This window comes from Malus sylvestris, chromosome 3 (genome assembly GCF_916048215.2).
Source record: "Malus sylvestris chromosome 3, drMalSylv7.2, whole genome shotgun sequence".
Taxonomy (NCBI): domain Eukaryota; kingdom Viridiplantae; phylum Streptophyta; class Magnoliopsida; order Rosales; family Rosaceae; genus Malus; species Malus sylvestris.
Window position 1 is genome coordinate 6,998,635 of NC_062262.1, and position 24,886 is coordinate 7,023,520.

Here is a 24,886-nt window from a genome sequence, read left to right on the forward strand (position 1 = left end):
TGGATTTTTTTTGGGATTGCACAGTTCATGAACTAGGCCTGGAACGTTGAATCGATAAGGATTAGGATTAGGGTTTTTTGTTAGGCGGGAGGGAAATCAGTGGGAATCGAACCAACATCAGGGTGCATAAGCATGATTGTTTTTCCGCCACTACGGTAAAAGTATTGAATTCTTTGGGACACCCGGATGCGTAAATTTTAATCGCTTGCTCAAGAAGTCAACATGATTAGTGGTAAACTTTAAAGGGCGAAGGGTAGGATTTAATAATATCAAACAAAATGATGTTCTGAATCTGCAGTGTACTATTCAATCTGTATGGTTACATGATGTATTCTGTAAGTACTTTCACAGTAATCCCTAATCTTGTCAATTATCTGACTAGAGCTTACGGCAGGCTCGGACGTTACATGGCAAGACAACACGATTTTTCCAACCGTTAGCGCCCAAACGTGTAGGTCGTGAACATCCCGAACTCCTTTGATGCGCTTGATGCCTTTTTCTAGTCCGGCGATATCAATCTCGCTTGGTGTTCTCTCCATCAATATGCCATATATATTTTTAAGCATCGATATAGTTGTGCTGACAGCAAAAACAGAAAATATGAGTGTGCAGATGAGATCAACTACTAACCAATCTGGCCTTGCCCATATGATGCCTCCAGCGACCATCACCCCAACGGACTGAATCATATCGGCGATGACATGCAAGTAAGCTCCTTGGATATTTATGTTTAATATTTTAGTCTTTTCTGGAGATGTTGATGACACCAGACTCGTTTTATCGTCCTCCATTATTGCACTTTCTTCCTCCTGATAATCATGACCATGATTATGACCATGATGATGATCGTGAGTATGAACATGATGATGATCGTGACCTAAGCCTCCACATGCATGATGGGTGTGGTCGTGACCAAGCCACAAGACCATGATTAAGTTGACAAGAAATCCAAGTGCTGCAACTGAAAACATGAGTAACCCGTTCACCTTTTCCTTAGTGTGAACGATCCTGTCAACTGCTTCATAGATCAAGATCCCAGAGACCAGCCATATGAGCTGCACAGAGAAAAGGGCACTCAAAACCTCAAGACGGTGATATCCGAAAGACTGGTACGATGTTGCCTCCCAACCTGAAGCCAATACTGTGAAAAGAGCAATGGAGAATCCAACAACATCAGTAAGCAAGTGGGCTGCATCTGTGAGTACTGCAAGGCTGTTGGCTTTGACACCACCAATCATTTCAACAACCATAAACATGAGAGATGCGACAACGAGTACAGAAAGTTTTGTAGCTGACTTTGACCGCTGTTTTGAATCCAAACTACAGTGCTCGTTTTTGGAGAAAACACAGACACACAAGGAGCGAGGCACCTGTGGTGGCACAGGAAGATCATCAATACCTTCAGAGACTATTGGGATCTCAATTTCCTGAGACTCTATTCTCGTAAAGGGTACCTTCTCATGTTCCATCTGCTTCAGAAAAGTGATGGTGTTAATTTCTTTAAAATGAAAAGAAAATCTGATGAAGAGATTCAGTAATATGATTGATTAATCACGTTCATTCAGAGATGATAAGTCATATGTTATGGTATGAAGTTTACATAAAGTAAAAAAAAAAAATTGATCTTTTAGACATTCGGAACTTGAGATTCAGAAAAAATTGTTGGTTTCAAATACGAAACTATTAGTAGTTAGTTTCAAATACTAAATTATTAGCATCAGCTCCAAGGATTACTTGACTATCCAAATCCATCTCAGGCTACAACTGTGCATCAACTCACCGCCGTATCTGTTTTACATTCCCCTTGTCCATGTAGTTCACTCAATAACATTGCACCACTCCCAAATGGTTTTCATTGCACATTATAAGATTGTGTTAGATAGCGTCTTTTCCTCTGTTTAATGTGCAGTCATCGATTTTAAAAGCAAATGACGCATTTCAGTTTTATAGCTAAATCGAGGCCTACTTACATATCTAGCCAGCTCAGGATAATAGAGTGCGACGTCAACTTACACCAAAACAAAGCAGCTGCGCAAGCGAGCACGCAGAATATTGAGCTGGCCCAAAGCTGCTCAGAGCCAAGTCATATTCCAGCTCAAAGACCACATCAGCAGAAGCTGATTGGCATTGGTCGACCGGTATAACTGATGCAACAACTTTAATTAAAGCTTTAGTTAAATTCTCTGAGTTTAGTTACTAGAACAGAATTGTTTAGCTTAGATGGAAATTTCTCGGGTTCAGTTAGCTTGGTTTCACTGTGTGTGCGACCATGTGTATGAGAGTTACGCATTTAGTTATTGGATGAAGGAAGAACAGTCTAATCCTTCCATTCTATGTAGAAAATTTAGATATCTTGGAATTTCATCAAGAGCCACCTTAAAACTTCCCTAACCCTTCCATCGTGTTGGACCCCGAAAAATGGTAATACCTATTTTTTTTTCTACAATCTAATGCCTCTATGTGCTGCACCAAGAACCCAAAAACCCGAAATTCGGGCCGGTTTCTGATTCGAGAAGAATCAATCATCTCAACCCCAGTTGAACACCAAGCATCCAACTTTGCAACACACCCAATTAAACTAACAGACCCAAAATTTCAAATTCCATATACTACCACTACCCGATACAATCATATAACAAAAATGAACACAAAGATCATAATACCCACTTGAAAAAGCAAATCAAAGAATCCAAAAAACCCAATAAAAATATCGAAAAACAAAACGAAGGAAGAGAGATCAATTGGGAACGACGGAGGACTACCTGAGAATCCGAGAGAAAAGTAGAGCTTTTGATGACGGGGCTCCCTCTCTCTAGGGATCTCAAGCTTTAGAAATGGTCATTGAAATCAATAGGGAGAGATTTGAGAAATTAAATAATTAGGGTTTTTACCTACATGAAAACTCAGTCGTCATTTGCGGTCCAAGTCACACACGTATCATTGGGGGCAACGGCATTTAGCTCCCGTTGAAGACAACTTCAAAACAAGGGAAAATTTTGAGCTGTAACAAAAACACGAATGATTTATCACGTGTTTTTATGCAAGTGGTGAAAAAAATTTAATTTTTAAGTTATTAACCTTTTAACACAAATAACCCATCATTTATATAAGGACACATGGTGTACCACTTCGTGTGACGGAAACACTGAAGTTGAAGTCTGATTTTGATTGATTATTCCTCAAATTTTCTATCAAATTTCCACCCTAGTATTTTATGAATTAAATAATTAAATAATTAAAAATTAATAAAAGTGCATAAGGAAAAATGAATAATATAAAGGGAAATTTTATTTGAACCCTTATAACATCTTTTTACATTTAATTTACTCTCTACATCCATATTATTTTTAAGTAAAATACTAATATCTCTTTAAATCCAAGTTTATTACTTAATCTACCCTCACAAACTCAATTCAACATGTAAATTTATCCTTACATCTATTTAAAAAATAAAATTTCAATCGAATAATTTTTATTAAAGAATTAATATCTCTTTAATCCCAAACTGCATAATCATAAAGTCGTTTGGCGTGCTTTCGTTAATGTAATACAGTATACGTCGTAATTGATGGTACATCATTATTCTGTGTAGAGAATAATAGAATTTCTTAAGATGATGTGCCCCACTGCTCTATGGCTCCCATCGCTATTATTGCTAGCTAATTTGTTTGTATTTTGGTCTCTTTGTTGTGGTACCTGCTGCCTCCTAATGAACCAATTTTTCAGTTATTCCATGATCTATGGTAAGTGGTAGCAAACCCTTGTTTCTTTAGGTTAGCTCTAGATTTTCAACCATGGTGATGGAGTGGATTCGAGGAAACCAAATTGGTAGGGGAGACTTCGTCACCATTTACACAACAAAATGCAATAACTCATCTTTTCAACTTTCAACGTTGATGGTTGTGATTGAAACTTAAAAACTCATATTCTCAACTCTAAAATAAATTGAAATCAAAAAAAAAAATTGCATAAATCAATTCATACTTTAGTTGGCGGATTTAAAACTTCAAAATCACCATCCATTGATAAAAAAAGAGAGCTTGTTTCTGTAAAAGAGCTCTTAGGGTTTTAGCTGGAATGAACATATGACAAACATTGTGTAAAACTAGGGTTTAATTATTAGGAATGGATTTATTGATAAATTTTAATTTAATTGTTAATCTTATCATGTACTTGAGGGTAATTATACAATAGAGTAAGAAAGACAATTCACATTTAAAGTTTAAATTAGATGTATAAAGAGGTTGTGTGAGTTCAAATAAAATTTTCCTAATATAAATACACTGTTCTTGAAGAATTAGGTGTCATCGTTAAAAAAGTAGTTTTAATTTTTAACTATCAATTAATTATTAAAAAAACTAATGAAAATGATTTAATTCATTTGGGCCTACTGACCGTTGGAAACGATCTTCACGGCCACCGCTTTCTATCCAAACCATCACAGAGAGAAACCGCCGTGCAGAGGCTGCAGCGAGTGCGACCGAGACGGAAATCACCGTCCTTACCTCGCCTTCACGCCGCCATGGACTCCCGCCACGCAACGCTCGGCCGACGAACGGTACAGGTCTCATCGCCACTGTCTACCTTCCATTTCTCATTGAATATTTGAATCCGAAAATACATATTCTCCTTCAATTTTGTTCATTTCATTTAAATTTTTATCAGTTGGAAGAAATTCGGCAAAAGCGAGCTGCAGAAAAGTTGAGCAAAACTTCGTCCGGACCCGATCTCAGCAAAGCCTCCATCCCTATCGGTTCGTCATCTATTTTTCGGTTAAATTTGATATTTTTGTGCTTTTGCTGAAGTGTTTGTTTGCGCAGATAATGTAGGAATGCGAAAATCGGAGAGCGCGAATCGGCTCTCTGAGGTAGGAGCTGATTTCTGCTTATCTGTTGACAAAATAATTTTGTCTGAAATTTGTTTTTTTGAGTTTTATGTTTGGTTGCTGAGAAAATTTCAGTTTAAATTCTCATGTAAATGTCATTGCTGGTGCAGAGCGACGTCAGTGTTTTGGTTGCTCAGATAAAGGACTTGGAGAAGAAGAATGCGGAATTGAAGGAGCAAAACAAAAACTTGGCTTCCATGGTAGGACTTTTGATTCTGTGGTTTGTTTGTTTGATTCTTAGTTCGCATTTTACGAAGCTGTTAGCTTTCGGTGATGATCAATTTTATGGTGGATGGTTATTTTTCCCACTTGATGTTTCAGCTTGAAACAAAGTAAGCCGGGGGCAATGTGCTGCAGAAACGCCTGAATGATCTGGTAGATGTAGCACCTTTTAAATATTTTTACATTTTTTTTCAGTAAAGATTATGTCTTTTTATGTCGAATGTATTGTCGCTCTATCTTCCATATTTTATGTCTTGTTTTCATTTCAGAGTCCGTACAAATTTTTCGCTGCCAGTAATTCTGTTATTTGTTAGAGATATTGATTCACAATGAATGTACAACTATTGGAAAGAAAAGAGCCTTACTTGTTAACTTTTTCAGCCTGGTCTCATCTACGCTTTGCTGTAAATTGCAGGAGAAATGCAATGGAGAAAGATGCCGCAGTTGTTGCACGGGTACTGACCATCTATCTGCTAGTTGGTGTTTCATCTCACTTGGTTCTTTCTATTTTGTTTCACTCTCAAAATTTGATTTCTTAGTGTAGGAGGATCTTTCAGCCCAGCTTCGTATGCTCAAGAAACGGTTAAAGGATGCAGAGGAAGAACAGTATCAAGTACGTAGTTAGTTTCTCTATTGGATCTCTCTGGAACGACAGATTTGTATGGTTTTCTCACTCATTGTCTTGCAACAGGCTGAGGAAGACGCAGTCGCTTTGAGAGCAGAACTGAATATGTTACAGCAACAAGCAATGAGTGGTTCACTTGGTGCAATGAACTCAATTTCTAATTCACCAGATCAGATACAAATGCTAGAAAAGGAGTTAGCTAGCTTAAAATCTGCGTTACAGGTGATGATTTGTTTATTGGAATTTTTGTAGTTTCACATCTGGTGCTTGTTTATAGGTGTCTAACTGTGGTAAATTTATTGTAGCAAGAGTCGCACTTGAGGCAACAAGAGCCACAACAACTAGCAGAGGAGCAAGCCGGGGCATCCATGCTTACATCTGAAAAGCAAGGACTGGAAGAAAAACTTGCAGCTATGTCTAGAAAGGCTTCAGGTACCAAATCTACCAAATATACATTTCAACAACATAAGGAATTTCAGAGAAACTCTTTTCAGAATTCAAGTTACAAAAGGGTGAGGACTTTAGGAAGCCTTTTATAAATCTTGGGGTGCACGTAGGTACAAAAGGAATAATCGTACCTAAAACATTGCTGGTCAAGAAAAGTAAACGAATTGGCAGTTGTTGGCTTGACTTTTTCCTCTCACGGGACAGGGATTCCAAAACAGCTTCCATCATAGATTTTCTTCTCATTTTCATATTCATCGCAATATGCATACTTCCTCTATAACCATGTTTAGATCTATAAACTGTATCCCTTGGTGGTTCACGGGCTCAGGGTACTTGGAGTTGCAATTGGAACCCCTTTTGCAATTTCAGTTTCAAGTAGATATGTTTATTCTGATGCCTTCAACCGTGTTACTATTCCCCAGTTCCCTTCTATGCTTCTGTTCATACTTTTGTTGTATTGGCCTTTCATGTTTTTATTCCTGCATATGCATTTTACAAAACAGTTAGATCTTATGAATGTTGATCCCATGTTGTTACCCCTGGTTCGTGCACTGCAGAAGTCTCGGAGAAAGTGGCTGGCAAGGAATTTTCTCTCGCAAGTTAATTTCTTGATGACCTTGTTTAAGAAATTTTATCGTTGTCGGGTGCATGATTATAATGTATATGCCAAAGAAAATAGGGAGGAAAACAAGGAGGCAGGAACGTAATGAGTTCCTCCCAGGAGGCACTGTACTATTACATAGTATGAGTGCGGCTCATTAGTTCTACCTCCTTTGTTTCTTGTTGTTCCTTCATAAATTTATTTACGGGTTAATGCATTTAGAAATTGGATAGCAGTAGACAAAAACTTTTGATAGAGGTTATCCTTGCAACACCTTCTCTTTGATAACTCCAATTGGAAACTTTGTTTTGGTGGTAGTTTTCTCTTTTGACAGCAAACTCACTTTTTGTACATGTTGGCAGATTGATTCCCAATCTTCAGAGATAGAGAGGCTTTTCGAGGAAAATTCTAATATCTCAAATTCTTGTCGCAAACAGTGAGCATATCAGCGCACTGGGAGAATCAGGTAGTTGTCAATGGCTTAGTTGATGAAGATTAACAGAATGTTGGCTATCCGTACACTTATCCAGTATTCATATTTGTAATAATGTCTTTCTTTTATTCTCTTAGATAGACTGAAACAATTGCCAACAGGACATGGAGAGTACGCTTTACTATGCTTTTTTCTCTTCGTAAAACGTCTAATTTTTTTGCATGTGAATTTGCAGGTGAAAGACTGTCTTAAGCATAACGAAGAGCTCCGTGGAACTTTGGATAAGTTGAGAACAGACCAGGCCAAGGGATTGTCAGAATCCCATGATGGCAGGGCTAATGACCTTGGTTCAGCTGCATATACAACTGAAGTTCTCTCCATCAAGGTTAATGACACTGGTTAGTCTGTTAGCAGGAAAAAACATTTATTTCATTGTTTCGTTCTTTGGTATGAAAAAACATTAGTTGTTTGAAACTTTCCATGGTGCTTTGTTTTGTTAAAGATTCAGGACGGGGATTATTTAGCTTTCATTAATTGGCATCGTTTTTTGAATTTCCTTTGTGTTTTTGTTTGTAGGATCAACTCGCGAAAGAACAGAGCAGAGCAGAGGCATTATCAGCTGAAGTATTGCAGCTCTCTGCACGACTGCAACAAGCCACCCAAGCATTCAATGGGCTTGCACGCCTGTAAGCTCCCACTCCCTCTTACCCTCCCTCCATTTTCTTATAAGTTTCGTGCTAACATCAATTTCATCCGACGCGTTGCAGCAATAAACCAGTGTTGCGAAACATTGAGAGCAGTCTCATCAAGATGAAACAAGACGGCCCCGTGACTGCGGTGAATGCAAAGGCAAATCAGCTCAACCCCCCCTTTATACTAAACTTGGTTAAAGTAGCACCTTTTTATTTGTAAAGTCTGAAACCCATATGCTCGGCATTCTTCATGTATCAAAATGTTCAATAAGTAAAGGAAAAAAAGAGTGTAGTTCGTGTGGAAACTTTTGTGATTTACGGCTCAAAATTAGGATTATGCAAAAATTGGGTTTATGTTACCTATTTCCTTTTGGTGTCCTATTTGGGTTTGGATTTGACTTTTTAGGTTGGATTCCTTGCTTGGTGGAGAGATTTTGTCAATCACCTATTTGATTAGGATTTGAATTTATTTTCAATTAGAATTAGAATTCTCACTGTAAGCTAAGTCCTATGCATTCTAAGTAGGAGCTTAGAGTTAGTTTATTTTATGTGTCTTCACCATTAGTTTAGAGAGTTTTCTCTCGTTGAGTTTTGGGTGGAGGTCACCGTTTAAGGTCATGAGTGTGGCAAATTTATGGCTCATTCGTTTGGCAATTACAATTTGCAAGAATCTTTTTTGTTTGTTATTGGGTTCTCTACTTGTTTTGTTTATGGTTGTAATTGTGGGATTTCGGTTGTGAGAGTTTTAACACTTTTTTGTAATTTCCGTTTATTTAGTGAAATTCATGGTCGTGCTTTGCCCATGAACGTAGGCTTTAACCGAACCACGTTAAATCTCATGTTCTTATTTTGAGATTGTTTACTTTTTCGTTTTCACCTACAACGTTGATATTTAGTACTTTGTTGGAATTCGCTTTCATTTCCGCATAAGAGTATAATAGAAATAGATAATCTCAGAAGGCTCGAATAAAAAACATATGCTAAAAACATACTTCTACACATAACTTGTACACGGCTGTGGAGTCTTGCATTCGTATAAATTATAGTTTTGTTGGAAGAAAACGTGACTCATTTGAGTAATACTGCACTTATCACATTTGTATCACCTTTTTAATAGATATAGATCTCACCAATACAAGCAGGTTTTACCTTTGTTAAAAAGGTGGTATGCAAATTGTGATGAGGCTTTCTACAATAGTTTGAGTGAGTGTGAAAACTAAATATATGGATTAGACTACCTGAGTTTGATATTTATCTACTCTTATGCAAGTGTGAGGACAATATATTGATATCATGTTCATAAGTTTAATATATTGATATCACACTCAAATGTTTCATCGTACTGTAGAAGTGTGATTCCTATAATGACAATATATTAGTATCGTACTTACTTTTTTTGGCCTACCGTGAGAAGCCTAAGATTATCGTTTTTGTCAAACAATCCTCATCTGCCAAACAATCCTCATCTGCAGCACATTTCGGTCATTATACGTTAGGTTTGTGGTGAACATTACTTGACGCGAACTTGTCATTGTACGTTAGGTTTGTGCTGAACATTATAGTCTTAACACAAATATAAATCGTTCCAATTAGTTAGAAACATGAATAACCAATTTGACAAAAAAAATTATGATGCTCAGAGTAGAGTACTCCAAATTTTTTAATCGTTAGATTTTAAGATTTTATATATATTTTTTTAATATTTAACGGTTAAAACTCAAGAGTATTCTATACTTTGAGGTATTATAAAAAAAAATTGTAATTCTATCATTTTAGTTAAATTTTCTTCGATTAGATTTAGGTCACAACAGAATAGACATTTTTGAATATATTGAAATAAATTGTCAAAGTGGGAACTCGTGTTGGTGACTAATAACTGATGACATGCCGGGCACCATGGCATCATTAAACATAAGACAACGACGTGCTGAACAATATAGTTCTCGTAAACTATAACATATGTTCTTATATAGGGTGCTATAGATTTAGATCCTTACAACTGATGAACTCTAGAACAATGGTAAATTTCAAGCTCGGAATTGATTTTCTAATTGAATGCTCGTGACGAGCAATGAAATGAAATTAAAAGGTCAAAAGTTTAAAATATCTTGAACAACATGACTTAATTTTAGACAAATAACTTAGTTAAGAGTAAAATGGCAAATTATTAATTTTGGAAAGTTGATATGACATTTCGTTTAAAATTTTAGTTTGGGTAAATTACATTTTACCACCTCAGGTTTGAAGTCTATTGTAACCTCATACAACATCTTCAAAAAATTTCACTTTCTTATCTCAAATACTATTTTATTTCAATATAATACATCCATTATATTTTTCATCCATCGGTTCGTTAAGGGCTGACATGGTTGCCACATTTGTGCCACGTTGCAAAAAATAATTTTTTATGCATTTAAAATATTATAATAATTTACCCTATTTAAAAAAAAAATTCCTTCCCCGACCCTTCCCCTTCCCTGCAACCCAAACCCCCACCTCACCCCTACCTCCCCCGCAACCCCCTCCCCCCATCCCCCACCCGACTCCCCCCCTCCCCCCCCCCCCCCCCGAATCGTGGTCCCGAATCCCCAGCCCCAGCAACCCAAACCCACCCCGGTTTCTAGAACCCTTTTCCCCCACACCAACAAACCACTATCCCAGTCCCTGTCCCGATCCAAACCCTCGCCTGCCTGATCCAAAAAGCCCCAACCCGCTTCCCCAGATTCTATTCTTGTTGATGACTCCTTAGACAACCTGAATTTCGACCCGTTTCTGCTTAAGCTGGCCTAGGACACAATCGCCTCTGACGAGGGTCCGAACAAGGCGTTGGAGTATGCAGTTTGGGAATCCAAGTCGCTCGAGCGATGAGCGGTGGACGGCGAAGCGAGGTGAGCCTAGACGGTGCACAATGGACGGAGACTAAACCCGGCATCCTCTCTGAAGAATAAGAAAGTGAAGGAGAGGGAGAAGGTGGGATGGGGGTTGTGGGGGAGGTGGGGGTGGGGGTGGGGGTGGGGGTGGGGTGGGGTGGAGGAGAGAGTGTGGGTCAGGGGGAATGGTTTATGGGTAATATTATGATATTTTAAATGCATAAAAAAAAAATTGCCACGTGGCACCAATTGGGCAGCCACGTCATCACTTAACAGTTTACTTAACAGATATTCTCATGAATGTATGAAATTGAAATAAAATGATAACTAAATGTATGAAATTAAAATGTTTTAAAGATATTGTAAGAAATTGAAATCGACCCCAAACCTGAGGGGGTAAAATATAATTTACCCTTTTAGTTTATATGATAAAATGAAATAGTTGTATAAGTTCATATAACACTTTAAAAAATTTCTCATTTTATATTTAGTTGATTCTAACTTATTTTAAGACTTTTTCATTGTCATAGGCAACTTTGCAATGAGTGCGTAAATATTTCATAATATTTTTTTAACAGGTTTATTACATAAATTGACAAGCCTTTATCCCGATGTCCAGGGGACAGCGGGATGGCCACATGCTGACCGACACCCGAGGGTGACGTAAGCCTTTTAATGAATGCATATGCCGAGAATATGTGAAACATGCATATAAATTTCATGCTAACTACACAAAGACATTTTCATATACAAACCTTCCCCAAAAAAATATAATAATATTCAACCGTCAATAAAATGATAGTGATAATGCATAACATATTAAGAGCATATATCTAATTCAAAATACAAGCGGAAGGTGTAACAGAAAGTGTTATTACAAGTGATGTCAAAAGCAGAGAGGATGACGCGATATCACTGGTAGGGGAATGCCTCGTAGCTCTGATCGTATGCCTCGTTCCTATGTCCTGAGGGGACGCAAAACAAACATGAGTGAACTAAGTTGATATATAAGTAGTACAGACATAGTTATTCCACAACATAATAACCCCCAAAGTTTATGAAAACTAATAGCATAATATGTGATAGGTTTTCCGAAAACCCTAGCATGCCATAAAACCTTTCATAAAGCATATATCATATATAGTGTGATAAATAGTGGTATCATACTTGCCTGAAGGCAGGACATACGCCCGTAGGCAGAACATACGCATGTTGGAAGAACATACGCATGTAGGCAGAACATACACCCGTAGGCAGAATAGTAACCAATAGATAAGCACAAAAACATTGTATATAATCTTTCCAACATAAGTACATATATCTCAACGGAGCTCAATAGCTCAAACATCATATCTCAATACATCTTCATAATATATGGTCATTCATCATATATACTACAAAGAACATGAAATCGATAAAGCATGGTATTCCAAAATATTCTCAGTAAAGCATGATATCTCATAAAAAGTAAAATCTAATTTACTCATAAAACGTAACTATTAAATCATGCTTTTCATGTATGCATTTCTAATAGCAAAATTATGCATTTTGGAAGAGGTCCACTCATAGATACTCTGTTGTTGATGAGCCGTGCGAAATAGGAAGGATGGAAACGTTGTTAATAAACACACCTAAGCACATAAAGGGTCCAATTAATAAAACTCTACCATAATGATTGAATTTTGGAAAACGGACGTCATAAACGAATTTAGGACGTCGAAAAGCATAAGGGGGACCTCGGGTACCCCCAAGCGCCGCCGCAAGGGGGCACCCACACGCGGCCTGGTTTCTGGGTTGGGCTTGGTTTCAATTGGGTTTGGGGCTTGGGTGCGTTTATTAACAACGTTTGGGCCTAGAGTTTGGGCTTAAAGGTTTTGGGCTTGTAACCCAACACAAGGGATTTGATTTGAGTTGGGCTCAGTGGGCTGAAGGCCCTGGGTTTTAGGTTAAAGGGTTTGGGGCTAGTAGCTCGGCCCAAGGCTTTGGGTTTGGGTTGGATTTCAATCCGGGTCTTAGGATCTCGGGTCGGGTCTGACCCGGTTTTGACAAGGGAGAAGACCAAAGCTTACCGAGCTCCAATCGACTCCGCTACTGAACCCTAAGATGCGATCTAACTACCAAATTGAAGTTTAGGATGCAAGGAAGAGATTCATACCTAAAACACACTGTGTGGTGGTCGGAGCTAGCCGAAGTTTGGCTCAAAAGCCATGAGACTCACTGTAAAAGCTTCCTGGATTCTTTGTGCTTCACAGAAGAGAAGAGAAAGAGAGAGACCCAACACGGTGGGAGTGGTGGTGCCGTCGTCGCCGTCGTTTGTCTCGATTTGGGTGTATGGGTGTGTGTAGATCGGGGAGAATGAGAGGGGATTGGTGCAAGAGAGAGAGAACTCGGGGGAGAGAAGGGAGAAGAGGATAGAGTGTTATAAAAATAATAAAAAGGGATAAGGAAAATCCCAAAAGGGAAAAAAGGGAGACCCGGGTAGGGTGAGGGGATAAGGGGGCAAAATGGTAATTTCATAAATCCGTTAATATGAAAATACACATAATTTGGGATGGGGTCTCACATAAATATTCTTCAAAGTTTATCGAATTCTCACATTTGAGACATTACAATAACACTCACTTAGTCTTGTTGCTAGCTTGATGCTGTGACGAAGAGCATGCAACATTTCCTCCAGATTGAACTAAAATAAATTGAACCGAATTAATTCGATTTATCGTTTAAAATTTGAGAAAACCAAATCAAAACCGAATATCTAATTTCAGTTATTTTCGGGTTTGGCAAAAAACCAAACAGAAATTAACTGAATCGACTTTGCATGTTAATTAAAATAGAATTCTCATGGGTGTAATTACTTATTTTTCTTCAAGCTCTTCCTCCATATCCTCTTCATATTGGATCATCACTTTAGCCTCCATTTCCCATCCTTAATCATACTAATGTATTCAAACGGAAACCATATTTTTACAAGTCGCTTCATTGTACACCAAATTCTAATGGAATTATTTTTTGAACGGGTTAATAACATAAATATTCCTTGAAGTTTATCGAATTTTCACAAAACATCCTCACGTTTGAAACATTACATTACAGTAACACTCACTTGGGCTTAGTCTTCTTGTTGCTAGCTTGGTGCTGTGACAAAATAGCAGCCAACATTTCCTCCGATTCCCCCCCCTAAGATTCGACTTTGATGTTGTTTTCCTCATCCAATTTCCAGTTTTTTTTTTTCCTTAGGCAAGCAAATTAAAATATAAAGAATGAATAAAAAAATTAAAATCAAACTGGACCAAACCGAATTAATTCGGTTTATCATTTAAAATTAAAAAAAAAAACAAATCAAACCGAATAGCTAATTTCATTTTATTTTCAGGCGTGACAAAAAACCGAACCGAAATGAACCAAATCCACTCCTCCCCCCTTCACTTGTAAAGAACTTGACCTCGAGTTCTCCTTGAATCGAATTTGACCATAAGCAGACAAGTAGCTTGATCAGCAAATAAATTCTTCAACTTAAAGAGCTCAAATTTCTTTAGTGCCGAGATGTTACAATCATGAAATCAAAATCATAAGTAAAATTGGAATATTCAACTTTATAATTTAATTTTTTCTTGACTAACGACTATTGCAACCCAAACTTGCTTGTTCAGTTAATCTTGAAATTTAATTTCACATTGATCGGTTGTGGATTTTTCATATCATAATTTTCACTTAATTTATATCCATATCTTGAGTTTCATGGTGGATCACTTGTAAGTTTGTAACTCGTATCCCTTCTTGAAGCAAAATAGAATTCTCATGGGTACAATTATTTCTTCAAGCTCTTCCACCATATCCTCTTTGCATGTTGGATCAACACTTTGGCCTCCGTTTCCCATCATACACAAATGTATTCAAACAGAAACCATACTTTTACAGGTCGTTTCATTGTACACCAAATTCTAATAGAATTATTTTGTTCTTTCTTTCGAGTGACATTGTGTCACATCCCGGCCCGGGGTGGATTGTCCGCTTTGGGCCCCGACCACGCCCTCACGGTTTTGTTTCTGGGAACTCACGAGCAACTTCCCAGTGGGTCACCCATCCTGGGAGTGCTCTAGCCCCCTTCTCACTTAACTTCGGAGTTTCTACGGAACCCAAAGCCAGTGAGCTCCCAAAAGGCCTCGTGCTAGGTAGGAATGAGAACATACATTTAAGGATCACTCCCCTGAGCGATGTGGGATGTTACACCTTGCCCTTCAAAAAAGGATATTATAGATATAATCACGAAGAATTCGGTTTCAATAAGGGTCCTTGCAAACTAAATCTAATTTCTTATATATAAAGTATTTTTGCTTGGGATAGTGTTATTCACATACCCAGTTTTACTTCTCACAACCCCTTGTTAATTTTTTGGTCATTGATCTTCTTCAATTCATTGAATTTGACAGCTGAAAATTTGAGTGTATGTGAGAAGTAAAATGGGCATGTGAAGTGTTCTCGTCACGGGGAACCACGCGCAACCATACAATAATTCTTGGAATGGAAGAAAACCAAAGTCGAATGCTTTATTACACATAGATAGTTGGAGTGTTCTGGGTTTGGAAGGAAGCAGCTATGAAATCCCACAACTTAAGCACATGCTAATGCACCTGGACATGAAGTAATTAACAACAAAGATTCCTCCTGATGGTACATTATTATTTATTAACACCGCAGTATTATTTTTATCCAGCATCAAGTTTGAGTCCTCCTCAGTCCTGCAGATTAAGCTGCAGAATTTGTAACACCGCAAAAGGTTTTGACAGGAGAGACTAAGTTCCTGGCCTCACCCCTACTGTGAAACCTTATATACTCAAGACTGTCAAGTGGGTTATAGAGCAGTGGGTGCCTCTCGTCCACCAGTTCTTGTGGTACTTGTATTATTCCGTTGTTGAAAGTAAACAACCCCAGTGAGTACCTCGTCTTGTCTCCACAATGCTTCACTCGATGATGACAAGCTTTTATTCTGTCGTTGCTCCATACCTTATCGAACCAAGTCAAAATAACCAATTAGATCATTACTTCTAGTGTTCTAAAAATTGCAGCGCCTAGGCACTAGACGGTGAAGGCCTCCCGCGATTTAGTGCAAATTGTTTCAAAAAATCGATCTGGGAGCTAGGCGGCACCTAGGCAGTCCTAGGTGGTTTGGTTTTTTTTTTTTTTTTTTTAAATATTAATTGTGTGCTTTTTTTTTTTTTAGTTTCATGATGGTATACTTATGAAAATGGTGTACCTAATTTGCAAATGATGGATTTACCACAAATTTATCCAATTGTGAAATGAATTGGAGCAATTTTGAGGGGATACATACAAAGAAAAGAAATAAACTAGATAAAACAAGGTTAAATAATTTAGTTTATGCCAAATCCAATGCAAAGATCATGAACAAGAAGAATTTAGTCTATTATCCAAGAATACTCCTCATTATAATTATATGCTTAATGCTTTTTAAATATTGAACTTGTTGGATGGATGTATTTTGTGTATTCTTCTACTTCTATTTTTACATTTTATCATTTTTTTAAGAAAAACTAATGAAAATGGTTTGAAAACTTTGAATTTTAACGATAAGGACAAAATAAAGGGTAAAGTGAATAGTACCAAGATTGACTTTTTAGTGTAAAAATGTAGTTTTTCATTAAAATAAACAGTATCGGGAGTTTTTCGTTAAAATTTCCTCTTTTTTTTTTTTTTTCAACATCCATAGAAGTATAGATTTTCTATTTTAAGTGTAAATAGATACTTATTTACAAGATATATAATAAATTTACATAAATTCACCTAGGCCCTTGCCTACCGTCCGATTAGTGCCTAGTGTTTTTTAGAACCTTGATAAAAGTACCCGCCGGCAAGGAAGAGGGAGTTCCAGCTGGCGGCGGGGCGTTTGGGGTGGTGCTGCATCGGAAGGAGACACAAACTTGGGGACAGCAAACCCACAGCGGCTAAGTAGTACTAGTGTAAGATAATTGAAAACTAAGTAGTTGATGGTACTTAACTATATGGGAATGAGACAAACCTGCAATCCATCACCGGCCAAGAACACGAACTGTGAAGGTACCGACTCAACGCTAATCCAGTCACCATCCTTGGTTTTAACCTCCAAACCACCAACGTCATGCTGAACGACGATGGTGGTGAAGTTCTTGTCTGTATGGCTCGCAAATCTCAAGGTTGTACTATCAGCTTCCTCTGGTTTATTATACTTGAGGAATCTAAGAAGGTGGCTGTTGGCACTAGCAACAGACTCGTACTGCTTTTCTGCTCCATAGCTTTCGAATAGCATTTGTTCCACTTTGTGCTCCAACTCTGATAGTAATTGGGCAAATGAATCTGTAGTTTCACTGCGGAAAAACAAGACAAAAAATGATATGTATGTATAATACATGTATATATATATATAAAAGAAATTCAACATTTGGTTTATTCCGGTCACACTTTTAAACGCTTTTATAAGCTAGAATCATTTTTAAGTTTTTTGCGAGATGCAGCCATAAGCGCTCTGGCCTAAAAAAAATTAAACCTTTTTTTTTTTTTTTGAGAAGAAAAAAGAAACGTTTTAACTAGCAGTCCTATAAACATATTCTTAGTCACGGAAAGGGATCCTCTTCATATCTCTTCCTCATAATCCACCAAATCAGTGAATTCGTGTCATTGAAAGTTGACTTAACGGCTACAAACAAAAGATCACTTTAAAAGTTATAATAACTTCATCCGTTAGATCAACTTTCAATAACACGGATTCTCTGATTTAGTGGATTAGAAGGAAGAGATCCGAAGATGATCATTTCCCTTAGACACAATCATAGTTTAGAAAGTTGACAATTTGGCTGTAGAGTAATATTTAAATCTAATAGAATTATGAAAAGAAAACTAGAAATACTTACCAGAAATTGCTCTTTCCATGGGGCCACATGAGATTTTTGAACTTCTGAGTTTCTTCTGGAGATGTGACATTATCAATGGCGATACCTTCATAGAGTGGCATGAGGTGGTTCGGTCCAATATACCCACGATATGGTTCGTTACTAACGTTCTTCACTTTGTTTTCCAAAGGAACCTCAAACAAATCTTTGGCATGGCCAAAGATATCGTTCAGAAGTTGTGCAGAAATTTGATCGTACTGCGCCACGAAACCACCGTACTCTTCGAGTGCGTACCGGACTTGTTTGGAGGTGGACAGCCAAGAACTTGAGCCAGGCTTCAAGACATCGACGGAGAAGTCGATGGTAGGAAGCTTTGGAAGTGTTAACGAGCCCATTAATTAAACTAGCTAGTACCGGGATGCTATGCAATACTTTTCTCTCTACTTGGTGAGGAAACTGATGGTATCAAAGTGAGATGTTTCATGCTGCTTTTATAGTGGTTTTTCATGCAATTAGGGTTCCCTATAAAACTAATAAAAATTAAATGAAGTAAGTCAAGCATGTCAATATTCCGGTCACATTTTTTATTTTTTAACTTTATGTGTTTACAAGACGGTATCATTTTGAAATTCTTACTTAATCACATTTTATAATAATTATTTAATTTTTATTAGTCTAATACGACGTATATATAACTTTGCCAATTGCTCATAGTTTATGTTGTAATATTTTTTTGGTCGGAAGATGTATAACACTGAAACACACAACAGTATGTCAGTTGACTTATGATGCACACAATTAATTATGTGGTTGGTCAGTGACTTGTATCGTCCAGAAGCAAAACTGGGTTCGATCACTTGATTTTCCAATTGTCGGTCAAAATCGACAGGCTAATCCTGCCGCTCAGTTACTGGTCCTCTCTCTCTGCTTGCTTTCTTTGAATCTTCTTATTAATATATTTCTTTTTACTCATCAAATGTGATGCAAGCATTATTTTATATTACTGTTTTCGTTTTCAAATTTGAGTGTAATTGTAATCTTATATATTCTTTAAAATATAAATTAATGTATGACATGATTTATGTTTTAGTCCTATCATATATACATTATTTTTTTTTATCAATTTAGCCGTTAATGATAATGTGACAAATATAGTGCTCACATTTTGCTAATGTGGATGTCAAGTTTGAGTCACGTGGATTACAAAATTAAAAAACGCACTAACTCTCCTCTCCTTCCCTCCCGTATTCTCTCTCCCTTTCTCCCTTTCACATTGACTTTAGGGTGATTTTCAAAACAGGTCATGACGTTTCAATTTATCATTTTGCACCATAAATATTAAAACTGTTATCAATTTATTCTGGGGTAGTTGATTGTTTGATTCTTAATTATATGACATGGTAAGTGTGAGACCCATATATTGACAACATCTAAGTAACAATGCATCATATTGACAAAACCTCCTAACTTTAACGAATGATTAGACATTAAAAGAAAGAAAGGTACAAATTGATGCAATTTCAAAACATCAGAGTGTAAAATTAATCATCACCTACTTTAAAAATCACCTCAAATCTAAAATGTAAAATGTAATAAGCCATATATTTATTTTACTTATTCGAATGTGTATGAAATTCATCCAAAACTAGGTAGAAGAGCATGTGATATTAGACCAAAACACAAGAACAACAAGAAGCACATGGTGCATGTGGAGATACATACAAACATTTTTTTTTTTGTTTGTATTTTCAGTGTTTGTATTTTCTTTGGCAAAGTCACATATGAGTGGTTGCTATTTCGTATTTAAGTTCTCGTTTTGTTTAGGTGAGGATTAATTTAAACAAGGGTAGTATTTTTCATCTACACCTATTTCTACTTCACACACAACTTTCAATTTTAAGCCGTTGAGTCGAATAATTGAAAAAGATTAATAATTAAAAATTAACAAGAATATACGAGATAAAAATGAGTGTGTAAATAATATTTTTCTTTCAACAATTATTACATGTAGGGCAGTGGCTTGAGGGATAGGTTGAGTGGTCAGCATTTGAAATTTTTATTTTTCAAGTGTTCATTCACTTGTATAATAACATATGATTATCACTCAATATTTCGAACCCATTGAAAATTTTCTCTATTCAACATTCGTGCTTGGAATATCAAGTCTGCCAACTCTGACCAAAAACACGAAAAACAAGTTCACCACATTTGATTTGACAAGAGATAGAGACGAAAAGATTTGGACTATCAAAATTCTCTTTCATTTTTCCTTTTGTTGGATTTTATAATTTTAACCTAAGATTTTATGAAACTAAAAGAGAATTTATTGTACTTTTCTTATTGTAACTTCCCTTTAACAATATATATTTAAAAAAAATACAATACTAATGTTATTGAAAAAAAGAGCATTACAAAATACATATTCATAAAAAATATGCTTAAAGTTGGTCCTTGCAACACTATCTAAAACAATACGTTGAACCATAAAATCGCGAGATAATGATGAGTTGGAAATACATGTCTCACTAATAGAATATATGAAATCAATGCTTAGTAGAGATAATGTGAGAGATCAAACTCTCAATATAATTTTGGAGCAAGAAACACAACGCCCTACTCCTAATTACCCTACTCCTAATTAATCACCGCATAATTCAAGAGCACCAATTTATGGTAGATCTAGCAAACTAAACAGCTCAAAAGAAATTCAAGCACCAAATTGTAGAACCTGGAAATTAAGAAATAGACAAACTAACCAACCAAAATGGCCTCTAGCTACATCCATCACGTCATTCCGGCTATACCCATAGCACCGTCCCGACCACACCCTAACGTTCGACTACACCGATGCAACCCAGAGCTCCAATCATGTCGAAAATTGCTCCAAATTTTTATGTACATGACCCAAAACAAGGAGAAATTTTTGGGAGTGACGGGAACAACAACTCAACAAAGCCAGGTGGTGTTCCCAACCTATTAAATGTTGACAGCTAGATGTTATCATTTGTTAACTAAAAAAATACTTGAAAAAGCTGCAAACTCAAAAACCAAAAGATTCCTCATAACTTTGTTAACATCTCCGTTTCTTTGTTGCAAATCAAAAGCTTCTTGCGAACTTCAAGGGAAGTTGCAGACTCAATTCCCTCTTCTTTCTTTGAAAAATAACAACAATTCCCTCCATTTCTCACAGACTCAAACCCAAACAAAAGTAGCTTTCTACAGGTAGACTCAAAGAGATGGAGGAGGAAGAGGTGGAGGAGGAGCCCTGCGTGGAGTTCGGGACGAGGAATTAGAAGGCTGGAGGTTGAGTTGGGCCCTGGAGTTCATGGATCTCAGCCACCTATTTGCCCCAGCTCCGCTAACGCACGCCGCGGTACTTGAACTTCTTGTTGTCAGGGCCTTCATTGCCCTTGCACTTTCTGTTGTTGTTGTTGGTTATTTTTGTTGTGGCAGTGGAAGCTGTGGTAAAGTTGCCCTAAACCCAATTTAGCTTTCTGCATGTATGATTTTTAATTTTGTTAGATTTTTATAGGTAGAATAAATGGTCTGAAAACCTTAAATGTTGAAGTTGTTTTCTCATACTCAAACCCAGATTTCAATTAAAAAGCTCTTGCGCCGTCAAGCAATCACAACAAGGCTACTGCTAAATTTTTTTGCTTTTCCAGTTTAGGGGTTTTCCTGGATGGAGACTTGGCCTCACACAACAGGGCTGCCAGCAATCTAAAGTCCATCTTCTTCCTCATCCTTATGGTTTTTAGTCTTTGTCATTTAATTGGTGTAGCTTTGCTAGGATCTCTGTTCCGGCAGTGTGTGATTAGTGCTAATGGAATTTCAGCACTGTTTCTGAGCTGTTGTTCGAATTGTTGTATCAAAGTATGCATTAGACATTCAATTAAGCTAATGAAGCATGTGTGCCAACGAATTTTGAAGAGTTTGGCTTGGTTTTCTCTCTTTGTTCTTTAATATTTAAGTGTGAGGCGCCTGTTTGTTGATGAACTAAGTCCCGTCTCTAAGTTTTTTAGTAGATATTGTGTAATTTGCTTATATGAGCACTTCTTTATGCTGTCAAGTTCCCAAAATGTACAAGGAGATATCAAGTTTAACAAGTCACAAACTGTGATCAATCCAAATGCAGTGAAATTAAGGATTTTACACTTAAAAACTCAATTAGCTTTAGACACTAGGATTAGCATTTTGCACATGTGAGTATCATTGAACACAACCTGTGCTCTGTTCCTTCCTCATACAACACTTGAAACTCTATTTATTACCTGTTCACAACTTGAAAAAAAAGAAAACCTTATGCCATTTTACTGGAGCTACCAAATGCAATCTAGAGGTCTAAGCAAGAAAATTGAATGATCAATGGTTCATTATCAACTTCATTGATCATCTCTAGTCTCCACTAAATGGTTGAATATATCGATCCAATCCATTAAACAAATGTCGCCCCAGGATTTAATGAAGGTAATGTTACAAGACTTCCCGTGTGTGTGTCCTACATTCTATCTTTGCAAATCTGACACTTTAAGCACTATATGGGGTTAAATCCCAAATTCATTTCTATTTAAGCATAAACAGACATCACTATCTAGGGATAAATCCCAAACTCATTTCTGGGGTTAATCCAAACTCCTTGTACCATCACATTTTTATCCAAAATCAAATTTAACCATTTTCAAGTTACATGTATTCTAATGTCAAATTCCAAACTTCCAAGCTACATATTCTAATGTCAAATTATGGAGCTTCAGATTTATGATAACAAGTCTGACATAGTACAACAAGAAAACATTCTCTCATGAACTTGATGTTTGTCAAAACCACTGAAATCTTGATGTGAAGTCTAAAATTATCAGAATTAGGAGTTACAAGCATCTTGATGTTCCTCAAAGTCATAAGGAAAGACATCCTGCATTACATAGAATTTAACTTCAACAATGAATTTACACAAATACCTAATTCAAAGCAAAGGGTAGAAGGAAAAACATAATACCTAATTCAAATGTGTCATACAGTTTTGACTTTGGAGCACATTGGTGAAGGTAAAGTTTGGTGGGGAACATGACCAACTATAGTTGGGACTCTGAAAGAAAAAAGAAAATTGTAATATATAAATATTGAGAACACCAACACAAATTTCAAACCTATAAACTGGTTTACCTGATTAGATAAAGGCAAACTAGTCTGGACATTGGTGGTTGACAATCTCGTGGTTGGATAGAACTACAAACATTGATACGAGACCCAACATAAATAATTAAATAAAATATATAAAATATACTTAATCAAACATAGAACTAGTTTACCTGATTAGATGAAGGGAAACGAGCATGTGCATTGGTGGTTAGCAAACTCAGTGTTGGATAGAGCTACAAACATTGATACGATATGGAACATGAATAATCGAACAAAATCTATAAAATCTTGCTCAAAAATATAAACTAGTTTACATGATTAGGTGAAGGGAAACAAGCATGGGAATTGGCAGTTGGCATTGTCATAGTTGGATAGAACTACAACAAATTGATCGATATCGAATATCGAATATGAATAAGTAAACAACATGTATATAGAAAAACCAAATCAAACATACAAATTAGTTACCTGATTAGTTGAAGGGGAACGAGCATTGGCATTGGCGGTATGTGAAGGACCACCACTACTTGGTGGTTTGGTTTTCTCTGAACAAGTAAATAACAACAACTACTATTAATATATATATATATATATATATATATATATATATATATATATATATATATATATATATATATATCAGAAGAATAACACAAATGTAAACATTTAAAATGTACAAGTTTCTTACTTGATAAGCCAGTAACATTTGATGTCTTCTTTTTACGTTTCTCCATATGACTTTTCAATCTAGCATTACTTATTCCCTTTGGCCTCACACTCGGAGGATTCAACACCGGTGCCTCATCAGATGAGTTATTGACTCCATCAGTATCACGAACATTAGCATCATTCAAAACGTCATTACTTTCTTTATTAGCAATTTCTTCCCCATTTGACTTCATTTCTTTGTCAAGCAATTGTGCCATTTCTTTCAATTTTTTCATTGTAATTCTATGACAACTTTCTATCTCAGCTCCCATACTCAATATACCATAAGCAATCCGCATCAAAGTATTCCGACGCAACGTCACTGACGAATTGTCACTTACATGTAAAAATTCTCCATGCTCATTTTCATTCCATTCTTTCTTTGCGTCTTTCGTCCACCGCTTCAATATGTATTGATTTGGTATTTGAGAAACTTCTTTTACATTCATTACCCGTAGAGCATGACGACATAACAAACCCATGGATTCAAACCTTTTGCAACTACACGAGATGTTGAAAGTTGAGGAGTTGAATTTGACAACATAAACTGTCTTGTGCATTGGTGGTTAACAAACCCATGGATTCAAACCTTTTGCAACTACATTAGATGAAGGGAAACGGGCATGTGCATTGGTGGTTAACAAACTCATACTCAAGAAATTTATAAATTTTTCTCGTGTAGACACTTGCAGCACGTTTAAGAAAACCACTATTTTTAACTGCTGTAAAAGGCAAACCTTGCTTACAACGAAAGGTTTCTTCTAATTCTTTTGAACGCATGCCATTTGCTTGTTTTTCATAATGAAGCACAAATTCAGTAAGAGTCATCGTTTTAGTAGACATACGATGGAAAACATTATTCATGCTCTCACTTATTTGTGTGGATTTTATCCTCACAGAGAATGCATCTTGGCTAAACACTGGACACCACTTCTCACAAATGGCATAAAGACCTTTAAGCCATTTGTTTTGTGCAACGTTAAATTCCTCAATCATTGCATCCCAAGTATGCTGAAATTCTAACTCTGTTTGACATCCATCAAGACACTTGTTGAATAGCCTCTTGAATTCAGGGATTCCATAAAGTGTTGGTATATTTCTTGTAGCATTCGTTGATATATGCCATGTGCATAAATGATGGCATGTCCCAGAAAACACCACCATAATGGCATTTGCCATAGCTTGACACTGGTCAATGAAAATGGTTGTAGGCTTTCGATTCCCCATTGATTCTAAGAATGCCTCAAACAACCATTCAAATGTAGCAGTCTTCTCATCCAACAAAAAGGCATAACCCAGCAACACATTGCTCCAGTGATGGTTAACTCCAACGAAAGGAGCACAAATCATGTTGTACTTATTGGTTCGATATGTAGTATC

At 36.7% G+C, this 24,886-nt stretch overlaps 2 protein-coding genes, 1 long non-coding RNA gene and 1 pseudogene across 4 annotated transcripts; 2 read left to right on the plus strand and 2 right to left on the minus strand.

Moving 5' to 3' along the window:
- Positions 1 to 233: 233 nt before the first annotated feature.
- On the minus strand, positions 234 to 2,931 carry LOC126616806 (metal tolerance protein B-like). 2 transcript variants are annotated; one of them, XM_050284930.1, is made up of 2 exons: positions 2,763 to 2,931; positions 234 to 1,469 (listed from the first exon to the last, which is right to left on the minus strand). In XM_050284930.1, the coding sequence occupies exon 2, from the start codon at positions 1,467 to 1,469 to the stop codon at positions 303 to 305; it is 1,167 nt and encodes a 388-aa protein (XP_050140887.1). In that variant the 5' UTR covers positions 2,763 to 2,931; the 3' UTR covers positions 234 to 302. The 2 variants fall into 2 exon arrangements, with proteins under 2 accessions (XP_050140887.1, XP_050140888.1); XM_050284931.1 differs by having other exon boundaries at positions 234 to 1,370; positions 2,763 to 2,903.
- A 1,280-nt stretch (positions 2,932 to 4,211) lies between these two features.
- LOC126615514 (uncharacterized) lies at positions 4,212 to 8,264 on the plus strand (annotated as a pseudogene).
- Positions 8,265 to 15,297: 7,033 nt separating this feature from the next.
- Positions 15,298 to 18,134, minus strand: LOC126616809 (probable inactive 2-oxoglutarate-dependent dioxygenase AOP2). Its single transcript, XM_050284934.1, has 3 exons — positions 17,681 to 18,134; positions 16,813 to 17,137; positions 15,298 to 15,779 (listed from the first exon to the last, which is right to left on the minus strand). The coding sequence occupies exons 1-3, from the start codon at positions 18,052 to 18,054 to the stop codon at positions 15,522 to 15,524; spliced, it is 957 nt and encodes a 318-aa protein (XP_050140891.1). The 5' UTR covers positions 18,055 to 18,134; the 3' UTR covers positions 15,298 to 15,521.
- Positions 18,135 to 20,369: 2,235 nt separating this feature from the next.
- Positions 20,370 to 21,588, plus strand: LOC126616810 (uncharacterized). The gene is made up of 2 exons (XR_007621257.1): positions 20,370 to 21,032; positions 21,325 to 21,588. It is a non-coding gene; the product is annotated as an uncharacterized LOC126616810 (long non-coding RNA).
- Positions 21,589 to 24,886: the final 3,298 nt, after the last annotated feature.

Excerpts from the sequence above, each read along its gene's own strand:
- LOC126616806 (XM_050284930.1), bottom strand. The coding sequence starts at position 1,469 with ATGGAACATGAGAAGGTACCCTTTACGAGAATAGAGTCTCAGGAAATT.
- LOC126616809 (XM_050284934.1), bottom strand. The coding sequence starts at position 18,054 with ATGGGCTCGTTAACACTTCCAAAGCTTCCTACCATCGACTTCTCCGTC. Across the intron at positions 17,138-17,680 it reads CATGGAAAGAGCAATTTCTG|TGAAACTACAGATTCATTTG; the intron begins GTAAGTATTTCT and ends GTTTTTCCGCAG. Across the intron at positions 15,780-16,812 it reads TGGCCGGTGATGGATTGCAG|GTATGGAGCAACGACAGAAT; the intron begins GTTTGTCTCATT and ends TGGTTCGATAAG.